This window comes from Vicia villosa, linkage group LG6, assembly GCF_029867415.1.
Source record: "Vicia villosa cultivar HV-30 ecotype Madison, WI linkage group LG6, Vvil1.0, whole genome shotgun sequence".
NCBI classification, from domain to species: Eukaryota; Viridiplantae; Streptophyta; class Magnoliopsida; order Fabales; family Fabaceae; genus Vicia; species Vicia villosa.
This window is the reverse complement of record NC_081185.1, coordinates 151,536,107-151,560,579: the sequence shown is the minus strand read 5'-3', so window position 1 is coordinate 151,560,579 and position 24,473 is coordinate 151,536,107. Positions and strand designations below refer to the sequence as shown.

The following is a 24,473-nucleotide window of genomic DNA, read 5'->3' as shown; positions in this document are numbered from 1 at the left end:
GAAGCTATTCATCCTGTTTGTATTTTTTTCATAGTAACACAAGTAAATCAACTTCAACTTTATTATGTGACAATTAGTTTTTCAATTAAAAGTATGTATGTTACTGATAAATGTTGTTTATGTTGTTGTTGTTGATGTTGTTTTGTGTTTTTTATTAATAAATGGTTTTTTATGTGCAACTAGCCAGTGGTTATGGTTCATTACTTACCACTTAAAGCTTCGAGAAATGGTTAATTAGTTATGAAGTTATCGCAATCTATGTTAATTAATTGAAATTTTGGTTGATAAATATTGTTAGTGAGTTTGTTATATCATATGTGATTGCTTGTTTCACTAACCCTTCACTGAACTTGCACTCATTTAAATAGATTTTTAAGATAATAATTAAAAAAGTTAAATTATTCTTGAAAACCAACTTAGACGATCCAATATTTCTTCTAATTGCATGCATCTTATGAATCATAATTTCTCCTTTAGCGTTTAGAATTTCATTCAATGCCACAAATTCTTCAAAACAATATTGATAAATGGATGTCAGTATGCGTCTTTCATTCAAATCTTGATGTTTGAAAAATATACTAGAACAGAAGAGGAAATCAAATCAAATCCTATAGGCTAAAGAGGAAATCATGATTTACAAGAGGCATGCAATTTGAAAAACATTGGATCGTTTGATTTGTTTTTCAAGAATAATTTAACTTTATTGTTTATTATCTCAAATATCTATTTGAATAGTTGTGTATGGTTAATGAGGGGCAGGGAAAAACAAGCAATCCCATATTTTTTAATAAACTCTTACATATACCACAACGGTTGGAACTTATAACACTGGTAAAATATTTTTTTTATGTGCTTTAATTTTGTTTGTAACTGGGTATCGAACTCATGACACTATATTTATGACAACGGTTATTTACGTCAACCATCATGATAGATAGTGTGCTACATAGTTTATCATAACGGTCGCACGCCCGTGGTTGAAACAACAAACTTACAACCACATGCTACTTCACAACGGTATGTCATGCGTGATGGTATTCATTTTCAGACTGTTGTGAAAGGGATTTTCCGTAATAATGATTAGATCTTACATTAGATTATTCAACCCTTAAGATTTTCAAGTTATAAATTTTGTATGCCTTAGATATTTCAAAGTATCCTAAAGGGATACAACTTTGTGTTTTGTTACGAATATCTTCAAATAAACACTGGTGTTTGGAATGTGACATGTACATATAAACTGATGAAAATAAACAATATTAGACATTCTTCCTTTTAACAACTCATAGAAAGTATTGTTTAAGATAGAAAAGATATAGATCTTATTCTAAATATAACATGTTTTATTCGATACTTCTGCCTAAAAAATATTTTTCATCCTTTAATACGTTAAACATCTTAAAGATATATATTTTTCTTTACTACATTTCCATTTTGTTGTAGAGTTATGTGACAGAAAAAATTATAGAGTATACCATTAATTTCACAAATTTTTTCAAATGGTTCATTTTCAAACTCTCCACCTTAATCACTTTTATTTTTCAAAATCTTGTTTCTCTTCCATTTTGAATTTGATTGCAAACCCATCCTTACTTCTCATGAATTTCACCCAAATCCTTCTGCTAAAATCGTTACTATAACTAATCTATATTTCTTACCAATGACTATTGTAGTACCAGGTCAATCCTAGACCCGAGAATGCAGGTCCATAGATCAGAGTCTAAAAAAAAATGGAGGCCTCATATTTGGGGGTATAGTTAAAAAATTATTACCTAAGATAATAAACTATATATTATTAATATATAGCAGAAATGATAACAAGTTGGTGTGTGTAGTCCAACAGCTGGGTTATGGTTTCGGGAGTCTCATTGAAACCTTTATAATTGTATTTTAATTTATTTTAACGACTCTTTATATATTTTAATTAAATAATTAAAAAGTTATCATACAATTAACTCATTTATTATCAAATTTTTATGTTGAAATCAAATTTATTATCATTTATTCTTTGATTTATTATTTTTTTATTATAGAAATAAACTTAACCGCATTGAATTTTTTTTTTGTTAGAAACACTTCATGTTTCTGATCCGGTCTGTAAGATTTTTTTTATTTTAGAATAGAATGAAAAATTACTTTTTTTTGTTAAGAGTCCATTTTTTTTGTTTGTCTAATATCTCTAAAAAGTCGGGACCGATTCTATGCAGTACTAACAAATTCAAACAAGTCAATGCGAAGAAATTCTAGGATTCTAGTGGATGAAACAATGTTCTTTGATTTAAAAGAAATTTTTTCCATCTTCCAATTTTAACAAGTTTCCCAAAGATATTTTAATTGGTATTTTAAATCAAGTAGGCCTCTTACAAGTTTTAACTTATTATGTTTAGAGATTAACCTCCAACTACCACTTATTGTCTGTCCATCGCTAAATAAAAAAGAAAACTGAAACCAAATAAAATAAAGAGTGAAGATCCATTTTGGTCCCTCATAAATATTACACGAGTCAAATTAATCCCTCACAAAAAAATTAACCCAACTTAATCCCTTACAAAATTTAACCGGATCATATTAGTCCTTTTGTTAATATTTTTCTCAAATCGGTTTTTTCTACTTCTAAACCGGTTCTTTTCATACTTCTAAACCGTGACTGGACACATTAGATTTTTTTTAAAATACTAAATTAATTTTTATTTTTAATTTCATTTTTAAACAGTTAGTAATGAATAATATCAAAAGAGCCAAAATTATTTCTTATAAAGTAATTTTTAAACAAGTAATTTCCATGATTTCTACTGATATTAACAAATTCTATACATAAATTTTTACCTATGAGGTCTCAAATCCAAGTCCCTTCAAGTTAAATGATTTTCACTTTACAACTAGACAAATCAATTTCTATCACTTAATAAAGTGACTATCATTTACAACTAGAAAAATCAATTTCTATTGTTAGTAAAACAACTATTATTTACAACAAGACAAATCAATTTCTATTGTTAGTAAAGTGATTATCATTTACAACTAGATAAATCAATTTCTATTGTTAATAAAGTGATTATCATTTACAACTAGACAAATCAATTTCCACGGTTAGTAAAGTGACTATCAATAACAACTAGACAAATCAATTTCTATTGTTAGTAAGTGACTATCATTTACAAATAGACAAATCAATTTCTATTGTATTAAATTGACTGTCATTTAATCTGAAGAGACTTAGGTTCGAGACCATATTGATACAAATTTTGTATTTTTATTTTAAATTTAGAATTGTTTAAGATTAACCACGTGGGCCTGAGTTCAACTCCTTATAAGAAACAATTTTTGTTTTTTTATATTATTAATTTATAATTATTTAAAAATGAAATTAAAAATAAAAATCAATTTAGTATTTAAAAAATGAAAAATAAATAAAATCCAACGTGGCAGTCCAGTCACGGTTTAAAACTAGAAAAAAAAACCAATTTGAGAAAAATATTAGCAGAAGGACTAATATGATCCGGTTAAATTTTGTAAGGGATTAAGTTGGGTCAATTTTTTTGTGAAGGACTAATTTAACTCATGTAATATTTGTGAGGGACCAAAATGGATCTTCACTCTAAAATAAAATCATAAAAATAACTTATCGCCAAAAACAATGCTCCAAAGGAACATTTGTATAATGTGAAAAATCAATATGTATTTACATTTATAGGTAAATTTACATATACAATGACACTATGAATCCTATCAAACTCAATATATACAATGACTTACATCCACACACTAAACTAATTAGAATGTACAAGAAAGAGTCTCACACTAAAATGTGTGACTTTGCAACATCACGAGAACATTTTGTCCTACCACTCTTATTAAGTACACAAACACATGTTTCAAGAATATCAAGATCTTCATCCCAACATAACAATGATGCTACTTCAGGATGCTTCAAAAGCATCTTAGATGCAAGAAACCCGGCTAATGTCCATGTTTGATAAAGTCTAGCTTGTTTTCCAATAAATCTTCCTGTTTTCGTGTCATAGTATTCTGGCCAAGAATCGAACGGAAGCCTTTTCTCCGCCAATCCAACCGCCTTCTCCGCTAGATCAGTTCTTCCCATTTTGATGCATGCTAACGTAAACTAAATCAATCAAAATCGTCACATCATTAAAAATATAATGTATTGATTACATTGACATTGCATATCAATTAAATTAACAATTACCTGCCACATCAGGGTAGGCCAAGATCCGCCATTGTGATATGACCAAGGACTGCAAAAGTTATAAACTATATTCGTTAAATTTTTATATCTGGTCTAACTTATCGTTACAAAACAGAAGTAACAAAAGGAAGAATTCATGCATACGTATTCTTAGGGTCGCTGCCGGTGATCAAGCGCCATTCTTCATGTTCCAAGGCAGGATAACATATCTTAAGAGGCATTTCACCAACAAGATCATCCCATTTTGATTCAACAAGATTCAAAATAGATTTGTTCTGTTTTGGTGTACCTAAAGACGAAACGATAGCCCAAAGATTTCCAAGCATGAAAAACCTAAAATCCATGTGAGCAGGTTGTAGATTTCCTATCAAATAACCACCTTCCTCAGGAACCCAATCCATTAACCACATTGGAATTTGGTCTGGATAAATGTTGAACTTGTTAGTTGCATCCAAAGAGTACTCTTCTGTTTTATACCTATATATTTCATTCACCTTTCTCATATCCAACCAGTAATATTCTCTAATGTGAAAAGACAATGCGCTTAGTCTATTGTTGATTTCGCCGATCAGATTACTATGTTCATCGTTTATGATAACCATTTCGCGAGCCGAGCGAAGAGCCGAGTAAAATAATGCTTGGATCTCAAGAGGGTGGCCATGAATGCCCATCCTTCTATCTATCATGCAAGATCCATCAGTTACTAACAGAGAAGGAAACATGTCAAATCCATCTGATAAACACAAGTTGAGGATCATTTGTAAGCCTGTTTGAACTTCTAACTTTTCTTGCAAGGTGTAATCACCAGTGAGTTTTCCATAAGCCCTAAGTAGAATGATCCACCACAATCCTATCAAGGAATCAAACATAGAAACAACATATTATTCAAATGACCCTTTTGTCACATATACATTACTCCCTGTATTCTATATAACCTACGAAGCACAGAGACAGACAGAGACAGACAAGGACACCTGACACAACATCAACATGTCACACCGGTAATAATTTTAAAAATGGAATAAATAGAACGTGACACGCCTTTTATCAGAGATGTTGGTGCTACAAAGATGATAACTCTAGCATTTACAACAATAAATTTGTCCCAAAAAGATTGTCCCTAACCTGAATCAACCGGAGCAACGCGACCAATGGCTGATTCTCCAAAATCAGGATCTAAAACTTCTCCTGTCTTTTCGTCATCGAATTCCATAGTTTTGACTTTAAAACTTGCAGGCATCAAGCCTTGTCCCGGGCTATAGCAATCCACTGTTTTCTCCCAACTCTGTTGCATTAGAATAGAGGAGAAAATTCAAGCAAAATATTCAACATCAATAAAAACACATGTTATGTTATATTCTCGACATGTTACATTATTTTCTGGCCTGACCAAATTAGCGTCACATTACTCTGGAATCGAAGTTAAGGGTGGTTTATATACAATACTCATACACCTGAACCCAACGAGACGCATTCTCTAAAGGAAAAAACCGCGAGGGTTCTCACACGCAAAACGGACAATACCTCGTAGGCACAATGTCGCAGATTGAGGTTAACCAAAGAAGATTCTAAAGATATACGTTATTATTATTACCTGAAGTTGCAAGGTGTGAAGGAGAAAGTTCTTGACAATCTCTTTTTCTCCTTTGAGCAAGAAAGCAAGAGCAGAAGGAACAAAATCTCTGATAAAAACCTGATCATAATTCAAAGGTGAGTCTTTATCCGCATCATTATTTGCGGCAACGGTTCCAACAGGTGTATCACAATATGTAACAAGTGCTTTTTGCAACAATTTCCATGCCTCTTTCTCCACATCCGTTTCTTCCTCATCACAAATCTTCAAACCATCACAATTCTTCTTCTCCTTCAAATCTTCTTCATCTCCTTTACCCTTGGCCTCGACCGAGTTCGAGAATTCACGTGCCTTGAAGGACACTCCATCAATGCAAGAAACTCTTTCTGTCTTGGTTGCTCTTATTCTGATACATGTTCTTGAATGACATAAATTCCAAGAGGGTAACCGTAAAACTTGTTGGAAACCGTTCATTAGGCGTCCAAATTCGAATATACAAGAAGGGTAGTGCGTGGTTTTGTGATTGAGATTGAGAACAAGAGGTTTATTAGACATTGTAAGAGAATGGTGGTGACATCTTGAGAGAAAAGATGATTTCTTTCTACCAATTACGAGAAATCTAGAGGAAGGTTTCATGGTACAGTTACAAATAAGGTTGATAGCGGTCATCACAATATTATTATCCAAGAAAGAATGTGAGTGAGTGGTGGTTGATATCAACCAACGATGTTCAAGAAGAAATGGTGTTTCAAATTTTGGAATGAAAATAGAATGGACAATAGCTATGTGGGTATTTCTCAATGTATAAGTATAGGAAGAGAAAACATTCTATTTCTCACCGCATAATCCCTTATGTTAAATTTTATTTTAATTTTTTTATTATGTATGCTATGTCTAGAGTAAGGGTTCAATAAAGTCCTCGGTAATACTAAAATTGTACCATTGGATATAATTTGTTATGCTTTAGAATGGTATAACGATGGGAGAAATTGAATTCACAATTAGTTAAGGTAGTTCAAGGCTTTTAATGCGGTGGAGTGAGGGATGACATATTAGATTAACACTTCAACATTTAAGTTAATAAATAGGTAAGAATGAAATTTTGAATGAGAATGATTCATAGTTGGATAGTGGCACGCATTTCTCTTTAAATAGAAAAAATAGTTGATAACTGCATGTGCGTGGGATGCATTCAACTATTGAATTGATTTTGGGAGATTGGCATGGTAACTCTGGGATAAATATTATGCGACACAGAGGGACAGTGGGGTTGTACACCCCTTATGCGATAACCACATATATCATTATCGATCTTTGTTTATTGGGTCTTGCGGTCGGCCATAACTGATGTATGAAGGCTTTTTTAGTCATGAGTTTGTTTTCGACCTAAAAATAGCATTATAATATTTTCTGCAATTTTTTGTTTTATTTCTATTTTGGATTAAAAGTACATTAGGCTTTCTTTTTTTATTTTATTTTTGTTTTGGATTAAAAGTGAATAAGAGTTTCTTTGCTTATTTATTTAAACACTTTTGATGTGAGTCAAAGATCATTTTTTGATACAATAAAATTTAGTATTTTTTTTATCTGGTGGGTTTCAGAGTTTATTTGACAGGTTTTGCACATGCAGTACTGTGTTCTCATGCTAGATTTAGCACTTGTTAGTCCCTAATGTTTCCGACTGTGTCAGGTGGCATTAGAGTAGAGTTTTCTCCTGTCTTTTGTAGTTTGAGCAGCCATGAGAGATTAACCATTGACTAGAGCAAACCTTGAGGGAGTTATCGCGACTTTTACCACGACTCTAAGTGATTTGAATTAATAGATGGGAAATTTAGCAAATCAAGTGAACAATGCCAACAATAATGAGAATTAGCGAAGAGACATGGGAGAAGAACATGTTAAGGTTTCGCAGGGTGGAAAAATCATCATGTTGTTATTGCTCAAAATTTGAGTTATAAAGAAGAAGAATCCTACGAGGAAGAGGTAGTTGATCATGGGAATCGACATAACCATGATTATCGAGTGAAGACTGATATTCCATTATTCTATGGAACGATAGGACTGAGGGAGTTTCTGGATTGACAGATCGACGACGTCCGGTTCTTCGATGTTATGGGTGTTCTTGAGAACTAGCAAGTTAAGATGGTGGCAATCAGGCTGAAGAGTATTGTTGTTGTCTGGTTTGTTAAATTTGTTGTTTAAAGGAACAAGCAAAGGAAGGGGCCAATCAGAACTTGGCGAAGAATAAAACAATTGATATCGTAGTGGTTTTTACGGGAGGACTATGAACAAGTTCTTTATAAGATGTATATTAAGTATGTTCAGGGCAAGAAAGTTGTGACTGAATACATAGTAGAGTTCCTGCATTTTTCTTAGCGCAATGAATTGGGAAAATCAAAGAGACAAAAAGTGTCTTGATACATCAGTGACCTAAAGGGGTCCTTGTAAGAGAAAATGGGTTTACAGACTGTATGAATTATAGATGAGGCATCCAGTCTAGCTTTGAAGGCATAATTAATGGAGAAACCCCCTTTAAATTTCTCATCTTTTAGGTATTCACCTTGAATATTTTTGAATCAGCATGCGACAAGGAAATGAGTGCAACAGCCAGAAATTACAACCTTGAGAATAAATGGACTGATAGCCCTAGCGGTGTGCATTAAGGTGAAGCACTTATCCAGAGGAAGAATAATCTATATGTTAAACCCGTCGGAGACACGTGTTATCATTGTAATAGAAGAGGTCACAAATCAAATGTTTGTCCAACAACGAGAGTCGTTGGTGTTGCGAAAGAAATGGAAGAGAAAGACATGCAGTTGAGAATGTTGAATAAGAAGGAGTTAAGTTTGTAGAGGAAGAATATAATGAGAAGGTAAATTTGTGTTTTAAAGAATTTTACTAACATCCAAAGATCAAGGGTATCGCAAGAATTTGTTTAAAACACAATGTTTTATCAAGAACATGGTGTGTAATCTGATTGTAGATAGTGGCAACACGGAGAATCTGGTGTCACAGAAATTGGTAGATTATTTTAAGTTGTCCATAAAACCCCATGAGAAGCCATACACCCTAGGTTGGGTAAGTAAGGGATTCTAAGTTCGGGTAACACTAACCTGCAGAGTTTCTATCTCCATCAGAAAATATTACAGAGAAGTGGTACTTTGTAATGTTCTTGATATATCGGTTTGTCATATTTTACTTGGTAAACCTTGACAATTTGATAATGATATCACTTATCAAGGACGAGATAATGTGATGATATTTACACGGGGAACACATAAAATTGATATGACTCATATTTTGCACTTTGATAAGAAGTGAAAAGGAACTTGATGAGACTGTTAAAGAAATTGAATTTTTCTCTTAATTGGTGTTTTAAAGGAGGAAACAATAATTCCAGAAGAAGTGATAGGGATCCTAAAGAATTTCAAAAAATTTACCGCATATGAACTACCAAACGATTTTCCTCCAATGCGAGATAAACGCTAGAAAATTAAATATTTTAATATGGAAGACGATGCGATGGTGTTTGTGCGTAAGGAGAAATTTCTAATTGATACTTACACAAATATGCCTCGTTTACAATAATCTAAAAATGCCTATGTTCACATGTAATAACATTGTTTTCACATTGAAATCATAATCACTATACTTTTTATCATATGTATAAGAATCAATGGTCTTTCTATAAAGGCGATAAAGTATGCCACAAATTATGAGAACTTTTAAAAGTCGTTCAAAATATAGTCGTATTCACACTCAAATGAATTTAAGAGTGTGATTAACCAAAAAATATTATGTTGAGCTGTAGAATATAACAATAAAAATAGCTCAAATGTTGTTTGAAATTGAAGTACTACTATATCACTTAATTATTATTGTAATTAGCTTTAATAATATAAACAAAAAAATATTCTTTAAAATGAAAATCTAAATAAAAAGATATATTAAAAAAGAGGTAGTTGGCAATATAATTGGAAGAGTGGGATGTATAGATATATAATTATCTCTATGGTATATAAGTATAAAAATATTCTCAAATTTTAAATATTGAAGAAATATAATTGACGGTGACGCTAAGAAATTTTTTTTTTTTTTTAAGCTTCTTCTTTTTTTTTTTCTTAAATAAAATTTGTTTAATCCTAATATAATAGAGAAGAGAAATTGAGTCAATTAAAGAGGGGGTAGAAAAGTAATTAAAAAGAAACAAAAATAGATTGAGATGGAACAAATCAATCACACTGTGGCGTGCGGTTGGTTCTCCTCCTATTGTTCTTGTTCCTTCCATTCTATCCATTTGCCTTTACTCTGCAAATCACAATGGCCAACACAATCACTACGACAAGTTTTCTCACACCGTTTCACTTCCATTCCCCTCGCTGTTCCATTCCCACACCCAATTCGGTAAACTTCAATTTCAATTTTTTCTCTTCTTATATCTCTGATTTTTCTCCATGCTAATATATAATCAGGCTAAAGCTTTTACAGTTCCGAGGAGAAAAGCAATATCCTTAATCTTCTCAACTTACATTCTCTCCGACATTGGTACATCATTAGCCCAACAGCCACAACAACAACCTCGTAGGTTCCGAGAATATGTCGACACATTTGATGGCTATTCGTTTAACTACCCATCTAATTGGATTCAAGTTCGAGGGGCTGGTGCTGATATTTTCTTCAGGGATCCTTATATTCTTGATGAGAATATTTCGGTTGAAGTTTCTTCACCTTCGTCTTCGAAATTCAAGACTGTGGAAGACTTGGGTCCACCGGAAGAAGCTGGGAAGAAAGTTCTTGGTCAGTATCTTACTGAGTTTATGTCAACTAGAATTGGTGTTAAACGGGAGTCTAGTATTCTTAACACTTCTTCTAGAGTTGCTGATGATGGTAAATTGTACTATCAAGTTGAGGTTGGTTAATGTTTATGGTTAATTATGTTTGAATAATTATGTTTGAATGTGTTTAGTGTGTGATTAATGAGGTTGGTTAATTGTTGTTTGTGTTGGTAGGCGAATATAAAGTCGTATGCTAGTAACAATGAGCTTGCTGTTATGCCACAAGACAGAGTGGTTCGATTGGAGTGGGATAGGAGGTATTTATCTGTTCTAGGAGTTGAGAACAATCAACTGTATGAGTTGAGGTTACAGGTGCCAGAAACTGTGTTTTTGGAGGAAGAGAACGAGCTTCGTCGAGTTATGAAGTCGTTTCGAGCGAATAAGATTCTTCGTTAGAACTAGGATGTTGAGGAATCAAAATGTTGTATGTGTTTTTTATGAGGTGATTGAGGTAGTTGTTTTTCTGTTGTTTCAATTAATGTTGATGATGATGTTGGTAACTGAAGTCAGATTGAGTAACTCTATACAAATAGAAGAAAGTGTGGATTGAGGTGGTAATGAGAAACATTCATTCATTTTATTATTGATCTGTTTTGTTATAGGAACTTTTAATCAGGCTAAGTCTTTGAACGCAAATCAGACCAATTGTTATTATAACAGAATATGTATGACAGAACTGTTATTGTGAGTATAGCAAAAAATTTATAGCAAATTTATTTTAATTGTGATTAAAGCATAGCATAAACAACAATAAGACTACTAATACAAAAATACATGAATTGGTTCTTTTGCATTGATTTTAATGACAAAACAAAGACAGTAGTAACAAGAAGAACAAAAGCTAATGGCAAAACTGAAACACCTCTGCCAAAAACAGATCATTCTTAAACATTATAGAAACTTAACTCACAGAACCTTGTAATTACACTGCTTAAAATTACATAATCTTTGTTCTAATTACAGAGGAATCGGAAAAATGGAGAAGAGATTGGGTCAGCACGACAAAGATTGGGTCAACACATCAGGTAGGCATGACTAAGAAACAAGTAAATATGTTTTCTAGGGAAATTTCACATTTTTCCTTTGAGTTTCCCATGTTTCAAAGAATGCTCTGCGATTTTTAAAACAACAACCTCGCGCAACAACCAAATCATCTTCAATTTTAAAATCTAAAAGAAATTCTCAAATATTTTCCCAACATCGGGTTGCCAATGAACGGCAACCATGATTTGTTTTGGACGGGAGTGAATATTGGCTTTCAGGAGAAGAGAACCCATGTGATTCATTATTTTAAACAACAATGCTTATTTTCAGTTTTAAATCTTAGATGTTTATATTTTAAATTGAGACATGTCATTCATCTATTAAGAGAAATGAAAAACTGGACAGATATGGTACTAGAGCAGATCCTCATAGAGTAATAGATGCAATGCACAGGCAATGGTGTTAAATGTCAAAATTTTAACTGCAATCAAAGCCTAAAAATCACTATTTCTCACTAATGCCAATATTCAATGAATTCAAAATACAGAAGAATTATGGCTCTCAGGAAACCATGATAATTCAGGTAACCGGGACATGGCTCAATCACTACTAAAGTAATTTGAAACCACAATAAAACATATCAACTTACATTGCAAATTGAACCAGCCATGTACATGCAAATTTCATGTTCAGAATCAAGACAACTTTCAGATAACTTAATAGTCATGCAAAACTATGACCTGACTTCAAATTCCCCTGCTCGGGTAAGAGCTCGAAAGCCTTTGTAGAAACGGTAGGGTACAGTTTTCAGATCCAGTTTGTCTATTTGCAGACCAGAGAGGGCAACACCCATAATCCTAAAATCCACTTGAAATGTAGGAAAGACGCGAAGGCGTTCCATACCAGTCTCGAGCACTAGTGTTCCAGACATTGAAGGGGCTTTATCCTTTGGGATCCGACCAATGGACCAAGTGCATGTCTGATAGAACAAGATGTAAGAAAGCTTCAAATTACATTGTGAAAACAGAATACAGAATTTCATCTGACTCTTTAGACTTACTGGTTTCAACAACAGAAAAAAAATATGCAGAGATATTGCTGCTTAATAGTACCTTGTTAGAAAGAATGTTTACTGTTCCATGAGTTGAAGTCAGATCGGCAGATAAGATGCAAGGAGGAAGCTGAAACTGAACGCTAACAGAGTCAACTGTCTTTCCAGGATCGTTTCTCATGCCAACCATTACACTAAGACGACATGTCCCACCATCTGAAGTCAACTGTGGCTTTACATATATTGGGGTGCTCTTCAATTTCCTAACTCTGAAAAAAAAGTGCAATGCCCGAAATTTTAAGAAAACTGAATTTGGGAAATACCGTGAAACAGATTCAATTTTCAACGCACGAATATATGTTTTTCCAATTTGACTTCTCAAATAATGGTTTTAAATTCTAATTCAGACACCAAATATAGCAAGACATGGTACCTGTAATTCATTAGCTTAAATTGTCCATCAGGAGGCACAAATGAAAGAATTTGATTGGATTCCCAAGGCCGAAATCTAATACAGGGATGGAACCTCACATCATCAAGGAGTGAAGGATTCACAAATGAAAGAGTTAAATCAGGTAGACCTGTGATGTGGGAGTTTACTTGAACCTCGCCATTGATCTCACATTTCACCAGAACACCATCCCTGAATATACCAATTTTTTTAGCGAGCATAACAAAGAAATGGTGCATAAGATACAAACTACTAAGGAGGAGTCAAGACAATCCTTCATAAGAGTTCATCCATATAAAATTCCACAAATTCAAACTTGAAAGTTTAGTAAAATCTTGTTCAGCTTGCCAGCAAAAGGCTTGAGAGAGGGGAAACAGAGAAGAAAAGAAAACCATAAGATCGCACAGTTTCTTCATCTCTTTTCTTTGTTAAAAATAAAGTTGTGTTAACTAAAAAACACTAAGAAAAGTCAATGCCGATATTAGTTGTACCCCGTGAATGACTTGATCTGGCTACATCTTTGCCTAATAAGCTTTACTGGAATTTAGTGTGTATAAGACTTAAAAACTTCACGGGAATACATGTGTATTTACTTAGTCACTACCGTATTTCAAGGAATATGTGTTTGCAAGTTAATGAGTGACATAAGGAAAATCAGTCCAGTGAAATAAGATTTAGTGCCAGCCCAGTTTATGGATGAAGGGAATATACGCCAGTAGGTTATAAAGTAACCTATCAGAGAAAAAGTTTCCAATCTTAACAAGTCACGATAATACATCCTATCGATAATATGTCAAACTTAAAAAGTTTTCAACCTTCACAATATCAAGATAAGAAAAGGCATATTTGAGAATATAAACCTGTTTATTGTTGCATCCATTTGTTCAACAAGATCTACATAAACTTCATTATTGGCATACTTAGGATCAGCCGTTCTCCAAGGAACACAAGATGCTGTACTCCCAGGAAGTGTGTCACTCACATTGGAGCTGTTCCCAGTCACAACACTCAAAACTTTGCTAACAATATTTGGCGGAGCTATCATCTCTTGCAGGATATTAGGTTCTGTAGTTAGTGGGAACCCATTGTCTATCATTTCATCCAGCAGCTACAATAACAAAAACAAACTGATTAATTTTCACATCTAAACAAAACAGAAAATCAAATGGGTTAGAAAAAGCCCGAGAACACTCTAGCAGCATATCCAGAGCAAAATTACAAGAGAAAAGAGTCAATAGTAGAAGAAAACTACGTATCGTAGATTTCCATATAGAAGGTGGGTTTCATGTCTGATAAGTATCAGTGTCACAATACCGACACACGTGGTTACCTACAATCACATCTACAACAACAACAAAGTCTTATGCCACTAAGTGGGGTCAACTACATGGATCAACTTTCTTCATAATATTCTATCCAAAACCATGCTACTACCCAAATCGTTAATCTCGAGATCTATATGAATAATTTCTCTTATAGTTTTTCTAACTCTTCCCCTCCCTCTAGTAGTTTGACTTCTCTCCATCTGATCTACTTTTCTTACCACATAATCTACAGGTCTTCTCTCCACACGCCCAAACCACCCATGTCTATTTTCCACCGTCTTTTCTACTATAAGTGCTACCTGAACACTCTCTAATATTGTCATTTCTAATCTTATCCTATTTAATCATACCACACATCCAACACAACATCCACATCTATGCTACACTAACTTTATTCTTGTCTTAATTCTTAACCGTCCAACATTTTTGTTCCATACAACACTGCAGGTCTTATTTCTGTCTGATAAAATTTTCCCTTCAACTTTAGCGGTACCTTTGAGTCACATAAAACCCCTAAAGTCCTCCTCCATTTCAAACACCCAGCTTGAATTCGATAGTTTACATCCTCTTCTATTTCTACATCGTCTTATATTACAATCACATCTATTTTCTTAAATTACTATCATTATCATGTCTTGTGTTTGTGTTTGTCTCAGTGATTTATCAGAATAAATAGCACCGAATAACATATGATTTCATGATCCATTGAAGTTTTTGATAACAAAGAAAAGAAAGTAGTACCTCATAGACAATAACAAAGTTATCTTTAATCGAATCTTCATTCAATCCCCCAAGATAATCATTGATCACATCAGCAACCCTACAAAGGAACTAAAAATCAGAAGGTTAAAAAAAAAAAAAAACACAACATCATTCATTGCCTACAAATCTCAAATCACATATAAAACACGAAATCACCTCAATAGCCATTAAAGGCGGCATTTCAACTTGAGTACAAGCCAAAAAAGTGATTCCTTCACGAAAAACTTGAAAAAGATAATGAGTAGGAGAAGCAACCACAGGTTGTTGCTGTAAACACATAAAAGAACAATCAAACTATTTGATAAACCAAAGATAACAAAAATAGAGAAGATTGAAGATATTAATGCTATTACTTTGAAGGAATCGGGTTGAGAAATGGCGTGATCCCAGAACCAGTTACAAATGGAGCGATCAACGCGGTGACCGGTGAGTTGTTTCTCGAGAATTACCTCTCTGAAGAATCAAGATCGAGAAGCGTTGATTAAATTGAAAAGAGATATTGGGAATTGAATCGCGGAAACGAAGATGAGAAAAAGAAGGGTTTACTTTACCCGGAATCGGAGAGAAGGAAAATGCACTGCAACATTTCTGAAAATTGAGGGAGTTAAATTTTCATTCGATTGAAGCTATTTCAATTTCCATCACTTCATTTCAATTTCTCTCGAACACCAATCAACACACAGAGTAAAAACTATAACTGAAACTATTTTTTTTCACGCTGGTAGTTTGCTGATGAGATAGAAAATGAGCGTAAAAGGTAATAATGTTTCTAGAGCGCAAAGTAAAAACGACGGATTATTGTGTCGTTAAATATCACAACTTAAAAAAGATAATAAAATTGTCAAGACTTCTTTTTATAAATTTTTTATTAATGTAAAGTTTATCATTTATTTATTTTTCATGTCAATTTAATTATTTTTTCATGTCATTTCTATTTTGAATGATATTTTCGGGTGTGGATAGGTGATTTTGATATTTAATAATTCTGAATTAGGATCTCAGGTTAGATTCAACTAATTTTAGAAATTTTTTTATTCTATCCCTTATGAATTTTTATACAAATACTAGTAAGATACCCGTGCTTCCGCACGGGTAAATTTATTTGATATTGTATAAAATGTAATTAGATACGAATTTAAAATGAATGGTTTAATTATAAATGAAAAATGATCATATAAATTCAATTATATTAAATAATCATATAAAAAAATACTATAAGATGGAGATAATAAAAATGAAATATTAACATTTAAAAATAAAAATTATCTCTCAATTAATAGTAATTGTTGATTAAAATAAAATGGCTACTATGTTGATAATGACCCATGAAATAAAAAAATTATTTGATACGATATAAAATATATTTAAATACAAATGTAAAATAAACAATAATCATGGAAATTTAATTGTATTAAATAATAATAAAAAATCGTGAGATGGAGAAAAAAAATAAAGATATTATCTCTCAAATAAAGACAATGATTGATTAAAATAAAATAGACATTATGTTGATAGTGACCCGTGAGATAATAAATAAATAAAGAAAAAAATTAAAATGAAAGTAAGAAAGTGTGAAAAAAATGTGAGAGAAATTTGAAATTTTAATTAAGATAGAGAAAATATGTAATGATCGATTAAAAAAATTAAATATTGAGTTGATTGTGACCCGTGAAATAATTAAATATTTTTGGGGATAATAATTAAATGATTGATTATTAATATTTTTTGTGATAATAAATAAATGTAGAAAAATTAAAATGAAAGTAAGAAAGTATGGAAAAATAAAATGTGAAAGAAATTTGAGATTTTTAGTAAGATTAAAATTTAAAAATAGATTATTAATATTTTTTGTGATAATAAATAAATTAAGAAAAATTAAAATGAAAGTAAGAAAGTATGGAAAAATAAAATGTGAAAGAAATTTGAGATTTTTAGTAAGATTAAAATTTAAAATAGATTATTAATATTTTTTGTGATAATAAATAAATTAAGAAAAATTAAAATGAAAGTAAGAAAGTGTGGGAAAATGAAATGTAAAAGAAATTTGAAATTTTAAGTAAGAGAGAGAAGATGTGTGTTTGGGAGAAAAAGTTGAATCATAAGCATGCAATTGACACTTGGCAAAAAAGTTGATTTTCATTGGACAATAGAAAAGTGGCTGGGTGATTTTGTTAGTTACTATTTTGTCCAATTTGTAGTGTAATGTTTTTTAGTGGGAAGGGTAATTTTGACAGTTTGGTCAATTTCTTAGTAATAGATAGAAGGGTAATTTTGACAGTTTGGTCAATTTCTTAGTAATAGATAGATAGTAGATTTTTGTTTTCAGAGTTCTATTTTCGAAAGTATTTTTTTTACTCAACATTGATTTGTTCTATGAATGTATCTACAGTATTCTCTTAACAGAATTATTTTAAATTTTTTTCCAACGTTTACGAGTTTAAACTATTTCCGTAGATGTAGTTCCGAAAAATTCAAATTTAAAGAAAAAAAGAAACTTCTTAATGTGTTTCTCCAAAAGCAGGAGACATAAATGAAATTTCACTAGGTGTCCAAGAATATAAGGTGCGGATTGAAATATTGTTATATTTTAAATCAAAAGGAAAATAGGGTTATATAGTTTTACACTGTCAACCAATGACGATCATGAATCAGAACAAGTCAGACTGAAAATTTAAAAAAACTTGTATGACATGGCAGAACGTTATATTCTAATTGGATGACAGTGTAAAACATTTTTACACTGTCATTGCATAACCATTAAACTCTTAAATCAATGCCTTCCATTTCTCGTTATGTTATTGGAATTTAATTTAATTTAATTTAAAATATTAAACCTTCTAATTTTAGGCTACATGACAATTTTTTATAATTTATAATTCATAATTTATAATTCATAATTTATAAGTTGTTCATATGTTAATAAAAAAATTATTTGATCATTATTTTTTTATCACGAGTTTATAAGTTTATAGTTTATTTTACTAATTTAAAATTTATTTTTTTAGATGTTATTTTAAATAGTATTTCTGTTTATAGTTTACCATTTTTATTTCTTTGTTACCTCTATTATTTTAATTAAAACTTATTGTTATTCTCTATAATTTATTTTAATATAAAATAAAATAATAATATATTAAATATTTTTTATGTCATCAACCATCAATCATAAACTATCATCTATCAGTTTGTTGGACCATTCATTTTACAAAATCAAACCTAAATGTTATTCTCTAGTCTTTATTATAAAAAAAAATTTACTTTTTAAATTTATTCAATAACTATTGATCTATATATAAACTAAATAGATTGTTAATTCCATGAAATAAAAAATAATATTTTCTTATAATAAGGATTAGAGAGGTGCCTATTTTTGAAGGAATCGGTTCTTTTAGATGGGTGATTTTGATATTTAATAATTCTGAATTAGGATCTCATGTTAGATTCAACTAATTTTAGAAAATCTTTTATTCCACCCTTTATGAGTCCTCATGTAAATATTTCTGTTTTCGGAGTTGTATTTTTGAAAAAAAAAATTTACTCAATGTTGATTTGTTCTAGGGTTAAATACGTTTTTAATCCCTATAAATATGCGACCCTGCATTTTTAGTCCGTATAAATTTTTTTTTCAATAAATGGTCCTTCTAAAATTTTTATGCATGCAATCTCAGTCCCTGCTATTTTCTATAATTTTAAAAACTGTTTAATTATCCTTTAATTTTTAAATTTTTGAATAATTTTTTTATATATGTTTAGAATACTGTAAAAATCAAGTTTTAGAATTTTTTAAAACGAGAAAATTAAATATGAATTTTTTAAATTTCAAAAAATAATAATAAAAGTAATGAAAATCTCAACTTAGAAATTAAATTTTTTAATTTCTTTTTTTTCAGGAACTTTTTAAAACATTATGAACATGTCTGCAAAATAATCATTCTAAAATATACATTGGTTTGACACTAAGGACTGAAACTAGGTGCATAATAATTTTATAAGGATCATTCATTGAAGGAAAATTTTATAGGGACTAAAAATGCAGGGTCGCATATTTACAAGGACTAAAGACGTATTTAACCCTTTATTTTATAAATGTATTTACAGAATATTCTCTTAACTGAATTATTTTAAACTTTTTTCTAACGTTTACGAGTTTAAATTACTTCCGTAGATGTAGTTCTGAAAATTTTCAAATTTAAAGAAAAAATACTTCTTAATGTGTATCTCCAAAAACAAAAAGATGTAAATGAAATTTCACTGTATGTTATAAGAATATAAAGTGCGGATTGAAATATTGGTTATATTTTAAATCAATGCCTTCCATTTCTCCTTGTATTATTGGAATTTAATTTAATTTAAAATATTAAACCTTCTAATTTTAGGCTACATGACAATTTTTTAAATTTAGAGTTTATAATTGATAAGTTGTTCATATGTTAATAAAAAAATTATTTGATAATTATCTTTTTATCACTAGTTTATAAGTTTATAGTGTATTTTAGTAATTTGAAATTTATTTTTTAATGTTATTTTAAATAGTATTTTTGTTTATAGTTTACCATTTTTATTTCTTTGCTACCTCTATTATTTTAATTAAAATTTATTTTTACTCTCTATAATTTATTTTAATATAAAATAATAATATATTAAGTATCTTTTATGTCATCAACAATCAATCATAAACTATCATCTATCAGTTTGTCGGTGGACCATTAATTTTACAAAATCAAACATAAATGTTACACTCAAGAAAAATTTTACTTTTTAGATTTATTCAATAACTATTGGTCTATATATATAGGGGTGCACACAGGTTGGGTTGGACCGGATTTGGCCTAACCAGTTATCCAATCCGTTCAAACTTCAATGGGTTGGATTCACCGTCCAACCCACAATTTCATTATCAAAACCAACTCCAATCGACCCGTTCATTTATGGGTTGGGTTGGGTTGGTTTTGTGGGTTGTGTTTCAAATAAAATAATAATAATTTCTTTCAATTTAAAAATATTGTAACACAATTCAATACATTTATACTCATTTTTAACATACAAAATAGATGAAGCACATCATATAATATCTAATAATATTCATCAACATGACATAACACTAGATAATAGTATATAATTCCACAAGACACGTTATTGTTACAAAATACTTAAGTTCAAAATGATACAAAAGAAAATAAGAAACAACATTTAGTCTTAGAATTATGTAAACTCATTGATTTAGTAGTATTATTGGTGGATAATAAAGTCTTTTTGGAAAAATTATGGTTAGCATTGAGCTAATAATTTTATATTTCTATTTAAAATAATAATAAAATATAAGAAATTACTAATGGAACATTACTGGATTGGGTCAACGGATCAACGAGTTGCAAAATTCAAACTCAATATCCAAACCAAAATTATATGGGTTGTTGCAGGTTGAGTTAGGTATACCCGTAAATAAATGAGTTTTCGGATAATTTATAAATTAGTTCGATTTGAATTACCGGGTTCGTGGGTTGCACCCATAAACACCCCTATATATATATATATATATATATATATATAAACTAAATACAATGACTTTTAGATGGGTGATGCAAAAACTTATTTATTAGATGGGTGATGCAAAAACTTATTTATTAGATGGGTGATGCAAAAACTTTATCTTGTAAAAAATAAATGAATTTTATTATTAAAAAAAAGTACATTAAAAAGGGGATGGAAATGAAAGGCTGTGGATTGAAAGAAAATGAGGTGGAGGTAAGTCGTTGTGTTATCACAAAACATAATAATAAGAGGAAATGAAACACACACTTCAAATTTCACACTAACACAAGTATGGCTAGATTGGTGGCATTCCAACAGAATCAACTATCTTTCCCTCCTTTAGCTTCCTCTCTTTCTGATTTCCATGGAACAAGACTTCAAACTCACATTCAGGTTCTTCACTTCACTCTTTTCAATAACATTCTATTATTTAATATCTTGCTTCACCATCATGCTAATTCATTTCATTTACAGTTGAAAAGAAAAACACGGCAGCCAAAAGCATCTTTTTATGTCTCAGCATCAAGCACAAAGAAAATCCTCATCATGGGAGGTACTAGATTCATTGGTGTGTTTTTGTCTAGACAACTTGTCAAAGAAGGTCACCAGGTATATATATTTATTAATTAACCTTTTCATCATTTCACATTAACCTCTTAGCATCGACGCCTCTGAAATAATGTATGTGTCATGTCCGGTGTCTGTGAATTTGGTAGGTAACTTTATTTACAAGAGGAAAGGCACCTATCACTCAACAATTGCCAGGTGAATCAGACACTGATTTTGCTGATTTTTCTTCAAAGGTATACACTAATTGTAACGGTAAAAATTTTCATCATTGTTCATACATGGAGCATTCATTATTAATGTTATGTGATTTCATAGATCTTGCATTTGAAAGGAGACAGGAAGGACTATGATTTTGTAAAATCTAGTCTCTCAGCAGAAGGATTTGATGTTGTTTATGACATAAATGGTATTTAGATTGTGGTTTTTCATGATATATATTCTCTCTTCAAGTTCATATCATGAATTTTTCGCCGTATGTTTCAGGACGAGAGGCGGAAGAAGTTGAGCCAATACTTGATGCGCTCCCTAATCTTGAACAGTAAGCTGTAACAATAGTTTTTTTGTTGTATTCTATAAGTCTATTTCAACTATAATCGTTAACAGGTTGTTTAGTTAATCATAATCGTTAAATTTTGTGACTAGTATTAATCATAATACCTTAAATTTCAGGTTCATTTACTGCTCTTCTGCTGGTGTCTACCTGAAATCTGATTTATTACCTCACGCCGAGGTCAGTGTAATATTCGATATTATATTTTGTTTTGGTTAGTTACATTCATTTTTTATTAACTCTGTAGTTGTTCTCGATAGATTGATGCAGTTGACCCTAAGAGCAGGCACAAGGGAAAGCTTGAGACAGAGAGCTTGTTGCAATCAAAGGATGTTAATTGGACATCTATAAGGCCAGTTTACATTTATGGACCTTTGAACTACAACCCTGTTGAAGAGTGGTTCTTCCACAGATTGAAAGCCGGACGCCCGATTCCTATTCCTGGCTCAGGAATACAGATAACACAACTTGGTCATGTTAAGGTACTAATGAACTTTTCAATATTACATTTCGCTAGTGAACCATACATTGTATAAGTTCTGTCGAGTCATCTGCTACCGGACTACTCTGGTCAAAATTCAGTACTTTTTATCACAAGGAACTTTTTAACAAATGATCTACTATAAATGAAATTAATAAGATAGTATGTAAGTTTATCTTTTTATGTGATTTTGTTTTGGCTAAAATAATGTCAATTGTGACAGGATTTGGCAACAGCTTTTTTGAAGGTTCTTGGAAACGATAAAGCCAGCAAGCAGATATTCAATATCTCAGGAGACAAATATGTCACATTTGACGGACTAGCAAGAGCATGTGCTAAGGTAAACAATTATCACTGCATGTTATGTTACATGTATGGTCACAAGCATATAATAGTGGAAATTTCCTTGATAATGTCTTGTCATTTTTCAGGCCGGTGGGTTCCCTGAACCCGAGCTCATTCACTACAATCCTAAAGACTTTGATTTTGGGAAAAAGAAATCATTTCCCTTTCGCGACCAGGTAAAACAACGGCAAAAATCAGTATTTGGCCTAATGATATATTGAATTTGAAACATAGGTGGTATAATGAAACTATGATGAACAACATTGATATGTTTTATTAAATTTTATTGTGCAGCATTTCTTTGCATCAGTGGAGAAAGCAAAGAGTGTGCTGGGGTTGGAACCTGAATATGGGCTTGTAGAAGGTCTTACAGATTCGTATAACCTCGATTTCGGTAGAGGAACTTTCCGAAAAGAGGCGGATTTTTCAACAGATGATATAATTCTTGGCAAGAGTCTTGTTAATGTATGATGATTATTACAAATTACCCTTATAATTTATGCATGTATTTCACATTATATATAATTCTTGCTATAATATCATCTGTGATACAGTTCTGAAATGTGTTATGATACAGTTCTGAAATGTGTTAGACTCTTTAATTTCGTAACTGTTATTAAATTATTACGAGTCAGTGGTAATTTTTTTTTTTAATAAACAATTTGTATCTAGCGAATATAATATTAGTAACTAAATGTTACTATAATCTTTACGAATACAAATAAAAGGAAATGTTAAATATATTTTGGTATCTCTAAATATATTAATTTTTAATTTTAGTCATTGATAAATTTCTTTCAATTTTTCTTTTATTTAAATTTTGGGCTATCAATTTTAGTTTCTTATAATATGACCTTAAAATATTGTTAACACAATAACTTAATTATTTAATTTGTAACTTCATATTTTTATTTTAAATTTTAAGTTGATGTAATTAAGAAAAAATAAAGATTAAATTGGTAAATATTAAGTTAATTATATTTTAAAATTATATTATTCAAATGTCATAAAAAAAATCAATTACAACATGCAACAAGATATGTTTTGATCATATACCTGTTCATGAGTTGATCAAAGTAATAATATTGAAATTTTTCAGGATGAAGGAGAATGGGACGAGGGAGGCCGAAAAAACCGGTTCCGCCGCCGCCGGATTCTGACCTGACGGTAACACCTGTAAGCAAGCATCCTAACAGTAACACTACCAGTAACACTGATAAGCACCAAGCTAGCTCGAGCTCAAGCCCTGTGGAAATTGTGATTGAGAAAACCCCCATTCCTTCTGCAAACCCTAAAACTGAGGAAATCCCAAAGAATACCGAAGGTAGAAAGTTGTGGGTAGATGTTTTAAATGACAACCGTAACCCTGCTAAGGGTAGATCCATGAAATTTGTTGCCCCCAAGATTGTTAATGGTGCTATTGAAGTTGAGATTGCAGTGGAAGACATAGTATCGGAAGTCAATTTCTGGGCTTCATCCCTAATCCTTTATGTCATAGGTGGGGATTTAAGTATGAATGCACTAAAGAACTTTATGACCAAGACTTGGAATTTTGTTCAACAGCCGGACATGTATTATAACGAAGAGGGGTATTTTATACACAGATTCAAATCATTCAGTGACAGAGATAACGTCTTGATGAAGGGGCCATATACGATAAGGAATATGCCAATTCTAATTAGAGAATTGAGTCCTGAGTTCAAGTTGAAGGATGATTTCTTGAGAACTCTTCCCATCTGGATTAAGCTGCCACAACTTCCCTTATACCTCTGAGGTGAAATGAGTTTGAATAAGATTGGAAGTGTCG

At 31.3% G+C, this 24,473-nt stretch overlaps 4 protein-coding genes across 4 annotated transcripts; 2 read left to right on the top strand and 2 right to left on the bottom strand.

Moving 5' to 3' along the window:
- Positions 1–3,724: 3,724 nt before the first annotated feature.
- Positions 3,725–6,517, bottom strand: LOC131610516 (alkaline/neutral invertase A, mitochondrial-like). Its single transcript, XM_058882482.1, has 5 exons — positions 5,802–6,517; positions 5,333–5,492; positions 4,352–5,057; positions 4,208–4,256; positions 3,725–4,123 (listed from the first exon to the last, which is right to left on the bottom strand). Exons 1-5 carry the CDS (start codon positions 6,447–6,449, stop codon positions 3,797–3,799), a joined length of 1,890 nt encoding a protein of 629 aa, XP_058738465.1. The 5' UTR covers positions 6,450–6,517; the 3' UTR covers positions 3,725–3,796.
- A 3,486-nt stretch (positions 6,518–10,003) lies between these two features.
- LOC131610518 (psbP domain-containing protein 1, chloroplastic-like) lies at positions 10,004–11,195 on the top strand. The gene is made up of 3 exons (XM_058882484.1): positions 10,004–10,184; positions 10,253–10,690; positions 10,790–11,195. Exons 1-3 carry the CDS (start codon positions 10,101–10,103, stop codon positions 11,009–11,011), a joined length of 744 nt encoding a protein of 247 aa, XP_058738467.1. The 5' UTR covers positions 10,004–10,100; the 3' UTR covers positions 11,012–11,195.
- Positions 11,196–12,056: 861 nt separating this feature from the next.
- LOC131610517 (AP-3 complex subunit mu-like) lies at positions 12,057–15,931 on the bottom strand. Its single transcript, XM_058882483.1, has 8 exons — positions 15,740–15,931; positions 15,542–15,641; positions 15,345–15,455; positions 15,168–15,257; positions 13,962–14,209; positions 13,084–13,293; positions 12,712–12,919; positions 12,057–12,578 (listed from the first exon to the last, which is right to left on the bottom strand). Exons 1-8 carry the CDS (start codon positions 15,772–15,774, stop codon positions 12,333–12,335), a joined length of 1,248 nt encoding a protein of 415 aa, XP_058738466.1. The 5' UTR covers positions 15,775–15,931; the 3' UTR covers positions 12,057–12,332.
- A 5,006-nt stretch (positions 15,932–20,937) lies between these two features.
- LOC131612777 (chloroplast stem-loop binding protein of 41 kDa b, chloroplastic-like) lies at positions 20,938–23,228 on the top strand. The gene is made up of 10 exons (XM_058884524.1): positions 20,938–21,113; positions 21,195–21,329; positions 21,437–21,523; positions 21,606–21,696; positions 21,774–21,828; positions 21,960–22,020; positions 22,101–22,322; positions 22,545–22,661; positions 22,753–22,842; positions 22,961–23,228. Exons 1-10 carry the CDS (start codon positions 21,012–21,014, stop codon positions 23,135–23,137), a joined length of 1,137 nt encoding a protein of 378 aa, XP_058740507.1. The 5' UTR covers positions 20,938–21,011; the 3' UTR covers positions 23,138–23,228.
- Positions 23,229–24,473: the final 1,245 nt, after the last annotated feature.

Bases quoted from the DNA above. Each gene is read 5' to 3' on its own strand.
- LOC131610516 (XM_058882482.1), bottom strand. From the start codon at position 6,449: ATGACCGCTATCAACCTTATTTGTAACTGTACCATGAAACCTTCCTCT. The intron at 5,058-5,332 runs GTTAGGGACAAT...ATTCCTTGATAG, and splicing joins CGTTGCTCCGGTTGATTCAG to GATTGTGGTGGATCATTCTA. The intron at 4,124-4,207 runs GTAATTGTTAAT...TGATTGATTTAG, and splicing joins GGCCTACCCTGATGTGGCAG to TTTACGTTAGCATGCATCAA.
- LOC131610518 (XM_058882484.1), top strand. From the start codon at position 10,101: ATGGCCAACACAATCACTACGACAAGTTTTCTCACACCGTTTCACTTC. The intron at 10,185-10,252 runs GTAAACTTCAAT...ATATATAATCAG, and splicing joins CCATTCCCACACCCAATTCG to GCTAAAGCTTTTACAGTTCC. The intron at 10,691-10,789 runs GTTGGTTAATGT...TTGTGTTGGTAG, and splicing joins AATTGTACTATCAAGTTGAG to GCGAATATAAAGTCGTATGC.
- LOC131610517 (XM_058882483.1), bottom strand. From the start codon at position 15,774: ATGTTGCAGTGCATTTTCCTTCTCTCCGATTCCGG. The intron at 15,642-15,739 runs GTAAAGTAAACC...TTGATTCTTCAG, and splicing joins TTCCTTCTCTCCGATTCCGG to AGAGGTAATTCTCGAGAAAC. The intron at 13,294-13,961 runs GTTTATATTCTC...TGGTATATTCAG, and splicing joins ATGGATGCAACAATAAACAG to GGATGGTGTTCTGGTGAAAT.
- LOC131612777 (XM_058884524.1), top strand. From the start codon at position 21,012: ATGGCTAGATTGGTGGCATTCCAACAGAATCAACTATCTTTCCCTCCT. The intron at 21,829-21,959 runs GTAAGCTGTAAC...CTTAAATTTCAG, and splicing joins GCGCTCCCTAATCTTGAACA to GTTCATTTACTGCTCTTCTG. The intron at 22,843-22,960 runs GTAAAACAACGG...TTTATTGTGCAG, and splicing joins CATTTCCCTTTCGCGACCAG to CATTTCTTTGCATCAGTGGA.